The sequence below is a fragment of the Ceratotherium simum genome, chromosome 8 (assembly GCF_057802395.1).
Source record: "Ceratotherium simum simum isolate JZ-2026a chromosome 8, ASM5780239v1, whole genome shotgun sequence".
NCBI classification, from domain to species: Eukaryota; Metazoa; Chordata; class Mammalia; order Perissodactyla; family Rhinocerotidae; genus Ceratotherium; species Ceratotherium simum.
Window position 1 is genome coordinate 20,464,791 of NC_141907.1, and position 6,000 is coordinate 20,470,790.

Sequence of the window (6,000 nt, forward strand, 5' to 3'; positions counted from 1 at the left end):
CCAGCCGGCGGAGCGGTTATGTTCACGTGTTCCGCTTTGGCAGCCCAGGGTTTGCCAGTTCAGATCCTGGGCGCAGATCTATTCACTGCTCATCAAGCCATGCTTGATGTCCACACAGAAGAGCTACAACTCTACAACTATGATACACAACTATGTACTGGGGCTTTGGGGAGAAAAAAGAAAAATGAAGAAGCCTGGCAACAGATGGTTAGCACAGGGCCAATCTTCCTCAAAAAAAAAAAAGTGGTTAAAATGGTAAATTGTGTTATGTGTATTTTACCACAATAAAAAGAAGGAAAAGGAACACATTTAGTTTCTTTTTCATTTATCTATCTCTATATAAAAAGTTTGAATTTTCTAACCGTGATGTTGAAGACATTATATATGCCACTTCTCTTCTTTTACCTGCAGTGATCATGGATTTAAAGCAGGACTTCTGGTCTATTCTTGGCCATATAATATATTTTGCCTTTGGTCTTTTGTGTCGTAATGTTAAGAAACACAGAGTTAGACTCATACCAGTTGCCATAGGAACTACAAAGCAGTTGGTCACTGTATGGACACCTATGAATAAAAAGTAAAAAAGAAATTAGTTGTTCCATTGAAAAACCAGCATCCTTCTTGAAGAGATGATATACTTCTTCTATCAAATAATAAGAGTTGTAGGCTTGGTGCTTCCTCTTCCATACTCGTTCTCAGGAAGCTCACTGCCAAATTCATCCCCCAGGCTTACGGCTCTGATTCTCCATCTTATTCTAAAGGTTTATATATATATATATGTCTTTGTAGAAGCCATTTACATCCTTTTTGGAAAGAAGCATTAATAAAAGAAATTAGGCAAAGATGTGTGTGGCTGGTCAGCCAAAAATATTATGATTAACACAGTACATACCAGCCAACTTTATGATGTCCAGGACCAAAGAATTGGTAATTTTGTTCAAAAGGCTAGAACCTGCAGCTTTTGGTTGCACAGCAGAAATATCACCCGATCGTCCAATTCCATGAATGAACCTAAGCAAAAAATGGGCCAATAACTGGACAAAAATATTCAGTGTTCTAAGTAACCCACTGTATAAGTATACAAATACAATAACCAAAAAAATACCAGAAGCGATACTTGACTATTGTAGACATATTTCATAAACTATCAATAATATGAAAATATCCTACTTAAATTGAAACAAATTCATCAATTATGCTGTGGTAGCTAGTCTGCAAAGACAGTCACCATCAATTCCTTTTCTCCCTATGCCCACATGCTACTGCCACACCAAGAGGTGGGGTCTAATTCCACCCCCCACTTGAACCTGAGCTGGCCTTAGTGACCTGCTCGGCCAGGAAGAATCCAGCAGAAGTGATGGTCTGGAACTGCTGAGCTAGATCACAGGAAGCCTTAAAGATTTGCACCTGGCCTCTTGGGGGGCTCCTTCCTACAATCCAGCTGTCATGCTGGGAGAAGCCCGAGCCACATAGAGAGGCCATCTGAGCTCCCAGCCCTCTAAGTCAGTCAACCTGGATAAACTGCCCAATTGAATCTTCAGATGACTAAACTCTCAGCCAACATCTGACTGCAACTACCTAAAAGACCCAAAGCTATAAACACCCTGCTGAGCCCAGTTAACCCACAGAACTATGAGAGATAAAACAAATGACTGTTTTAAGCCACTAAGTTTTGGAGTGGTTTGTTATGCAGCAGTAGAAAACCAGAATATATACAACATTAAATTCTTTCTTTCTTTTTCCTTTAATTAGAGCAGTGGGCTAAATTCCAATGGGGATGAATTGATGTTTCAAATATTGCCTTAGTTTGAAAAGAACTATACGTTCCCTGAAAATTAGTGTGCAAATCCACTCATTTTAAACTAGATGATGTTATACACTAATGATAGCTCTGAATACCCTTCAAACTGAAAAATTTATTTTAATGTACAGTTAGATCGGAAATTCTGGACACTGGAATTATCACAGAACACTAGTGTCACATTTCATTACTACTGAAACCTCATGTACAAAGCATTGTTTTTAACATATATCATCAACCATGTTATCAGACCTTTTTTTGTTTTTGTGAGGAAGATCAGCCCTGAGCTAACATCCATGCCAATCCTCCTCTTTTTGCCGAGAAAGACTGGCCCTGAGCTAACGTCAGTGCCGATCTTCCTCCACTTTATGTGGGACGCCGCCACAGCATGGCCTGACAAGCGGTGCTTCAGTGCGCGCCCGGGATCCGAACCTGGGCCGCCAGCAGTGGAGCAAGTGCACTTAACCGCTACGCCATGGGGCCAGCCCCTATCAGCCCATTTTTAACCACGAATTTTTCATCCAAGTTATATATTCATCATCATTAGTTTTGACTGCAATTTTTTTAAATTGAGATTTAATTGACATATAACATTATATTGGTTTCAGGTGTACAACATAATGATTCCACATTTGTATATACTGTGAAATGATCACCACAATTAAGTCTAGTTAACATCCATCACTGCACAATTACAAATTTGTTTTCTTGTGATGAGAACTTTTAAGATCTACTCTCCTATCAACTTTCAAATATACAATACAGTACTATTAACTATAGTCACCATGCTATATATTACATCCCATGACTTATTTTATAACTAGAAGTTGGTGCCTTTTGATTGAACTGGAAGTTTGATGGTTTTGATTGAAGTAAAAGTCTACTATCCCTAGGAAAATTTCATCATGATTTAAAATCACAGAAAACAGGAGTTTTCTAAGAGTTTACCTATATTTCACAGAAAGGTTGGAGAACAGAGAAATGATATTTTGAACTACTATCAATTAAATGGTTATCAGAATTGATGAAAAGCTTTCTGAAATAATGCAAAACAAAAAAGCAACTTAAAAATCTAAAATTAGATTTAATAAAACTTTTCCTACATTTATTGCAACAAAGCAAGGTACTTATAAAATGGGATTCAGTTTAGATGCAAACAACCCTTTAAAGTTCTACCTCTATATAATTCTCTAAAAAAAATTTGCCATGTTAGAAAAGAAACATGGAAAACTACAAACAACCTTAACATATTTTAAACTCTTACAACCAAACAGGTTTATTAGGTTAAACATTCTTATCAGAAGACATGGCCAGTACTGTTAACCCAGAACCTGACAGGGTAACCACCACATACCAGCACTTTACCCTACTGTCTTGAAAAGCACCTGCTCAGATAAATTGTTTCCATCTCCCTGTTGCATCTAGTTTACGAGAGCATTTGAACAGGGAAGAAGTAGGTTACAAATGGACATTTTATAATTTAACATGATGAATACTGCCACCATTGTTTTTAACCAAAAAAGGAAACAAGAAATGTTTTCACATGCGACTTGAAAAAAATACCTGTAATGACGCCGAGCAACTAATGCAGATGCCACTCTCCCCTCCCTTTCTCCCACACCACAATTGCCCAGGAAATTGTTGCTATCCATGATCGCAAGTTCATGTAGAAAGAGTTCAAGTGTACTTTCATCCCAACCATCCTCTGGACACTTGCCCTTAAAAAAAAAAAAAAAAAAAAACTATAATTATATTTAAGAAAACCAACGTTCCCTAGGACCCTACTTCAATGAATTTCACAACTTTTTAACGTGTATTTTGCCACGCTCCTTGCTTTCTAAAATTCAGATACAAAGTCAGCACTACGAAGAAACCTCGAGTAGGCAAAATGTTTGTGTCACACTGTATTACAATTATCTACAGATCGTGAGGAGTGATGATACACGCACACGATGAGATTTACTCAGGTTTAAAGTTGCAGTAGGTTAAAGTAACCGAAAACCACTAAACTTTATCTTCAACGAAGATTCTTCAAACCAGGGTGTTAAAACTAGGGGTTGTCAAACCTGAATGAAATTAAAATTCAGGAATGCTGCAGGAGCGAGACCCGTGAAGCTCCGCGGCAGACTTCGTTCGAGTTAGTAGATCGCGGTTTAGAAACATCACGTATTCCCTGAGTCCCTGGGAGGACGGAAAGATGGAAGGGGCGAACTTTGCCCTTTCCGCCAACAAAACAGTAAACCGACTGGGACTTCCCCTCACTTCCGCATCCCGAAGTTAGAAAACCGCGGGGCTCGAAATCCCGAGCCCACACAGCCCCTAACGACACTCCCTGGGTCTTGCTGGCTTTGGCGAGGCTGAGAAGGCGCTGAGCGCAGCAAGGCAGCCGAGTGCACGCCAAGCTGCGACAGGCTCCGGGACAGGTCTCAACCAGCAAATAGGAGCGGCTGAGGCGGGCCCAGCGCCAACAGGGGCGCGGGGCGGAGCCGGAGCCGGGGGGCGCGACGGCTGCGAGCGACCCGACAGCTCGGTACCTTCTCCAGAAGCAGCCGTACGAGGTGCTCATGGGAGCGGCGGGCCTCACGGGCCTGCCGCACGTAAGCCGGCGACACCAGCCGCTCGCCCGCCGCGAAGCTCTCGCGGTTCATGTCAGCGGCGGCAACGGTGACAGGACAACAGTCTCCACACGCCAGAACACGCGGCAGAACCACGACGCAGCTCGCCGCCTGGACGGTACGGCAAGGCCTTGGGGCAAAAACCTGCGTCTCGCTCTCGCACATGCGCGAACCGCCCCAGACGGTGCGCCAGAAGCCGGAGGATTTGAGCATGCGCAAGGGTGTCTGTGCGTTTAGCGGGCTTCGGAAGGTACTGAAAATAAGCCCCGCCTCGCTCCCTCTGATTGGTCTGGTTAAACCCTCGGGTTCCTGAAAAGGACTGGAAAGCACTTTGCAGTTGTGCAGAAGGGCTGAGGAGAGTAAAAGGTAACTCCGTGGGCTTCTCAGAAGAAAAAAATTTCCTAAATTACTCGGTGTTCCAGTACCGTTGAATGGTGAGATCTGCGTAGAGTCTCTGCTTCCGCTTTGCTCAGACCGTGTTTCTCAGATTCCAGAACCTTTCGTCTTTACCTTCATACACTGCAACGTTTACAATTGCTTGATAACCCCCTATGAAATAGCAATGCCCACTCCTTTTCTCCTTTGCACTACAGAATTTTTATCACCCACCACCTGACACGACAGACATTTGTTTATACACAAACACACAAATGTAAACTCCCTAAAGGCGGGGCCTTGGTTGTTGCTGCGGTACCCACAGAGCACCTAGAACAGTGCCCGGGGTATAGTGGAGGCTAAAAAAGTTTTTTTTTTAAATATTGAATTACTGAATTACTCTAACCATTCAACATCCTAGCACTAGGTGCTGGAGATAGAGAAATGAGGAATGAACAGGCAGGATCCCTGTCAAGACTTCCTTGCAATCTTCGCCTTAGGTGAGCCTGCAGTAATTGCTCTTATCCAGTGATATGCTAGAGCCCACTTGTACTGGTTCATACTCTCTTGCAAGAGTTGATGGTTAAATGTTCAGTAATTTTGTGAGCTGGTTTTTAACTACAACTGCTCTTTAAAAAATTATGTAAGTTTACAATTAAGTTAATTATATTAAAAGCAAAAGTAATAACTACTCAAACTCATCACTTCCTAATTATTTTACTACATTTTACTGTTAGCTACGCTCTTGAGGTTATTTACATCTTTTGTATCTGAATGGCAGAAATAGGATATAGTGGTGTACTACTGCGCATCTCTTTCCAACTCCCTTAGTGGCATCATGATGGTAGCTTGAAATTGGCCATGGTGGGAGTGTTTACAACATGGAAATCAGTAAACACTACAAATCAGGCCCTTCCCTACCCTCTCCCGCCAGAAGTCAGTTGTTTACCATGTAGCAACTCACCACTGTTCCTACTGCATGTTCCCAGGGCATCCTGCCATTTATCAGCCATTATACTCGTGAAACTGCATTTCAATTGTTAATTTTCTGTCTTCCTCAACTAGATTGTGAACTCCTGGTTGACAAGGGCTATATTTGATATCTGTGTTCAAAGCACAGCGCTGGATGCATAAATAAATGTTCAACAAATGTTTGTTGAATGATGTAGACCATTTGAGAACTACATAAAACTACACAGAAAGATAAAC

The 6,000-nt window shown here is 41.8% G+C and overlaps 1 protein-coding gene across 1 annotated transcript in view; it reads right to left on the reverse strand.

Moving 5' to 3' along the window:
- SEPSECS (Sep (O-phosphoserine) tRNA:Sec (selenocysteine) tRNA synthase) overlaps positions 1 to 4,629 on the reverse strand; it is a 38,636-nt gene extending 34,007 nt beyond the window's left edge. The window contains exons 1-4 of the mRNA XM_004432320.3: positions 4,336 to 4,629; positions 3,365 to 3,519; positions 893 to 1,011; positions 406 to 564 (exon numbers count right to left, since the gene is read on the reverse strand). Of these exons, the coding sequence (XP_004432377.3) occupies positions 406 to 564; positions 893 to 1,011; positions 3,365 to 3,519; positions 4,336 to 4,629 (727 nt within the window). The remainder of the gene's footprint in view (positions 1 to 405; positions 565 to 892; positions 1,012 to 3,364; positions 3,520 to 4,335) is intronic.
- Positions 4,630 to 6,000: the final 1,371 nt, after the last annotated feature.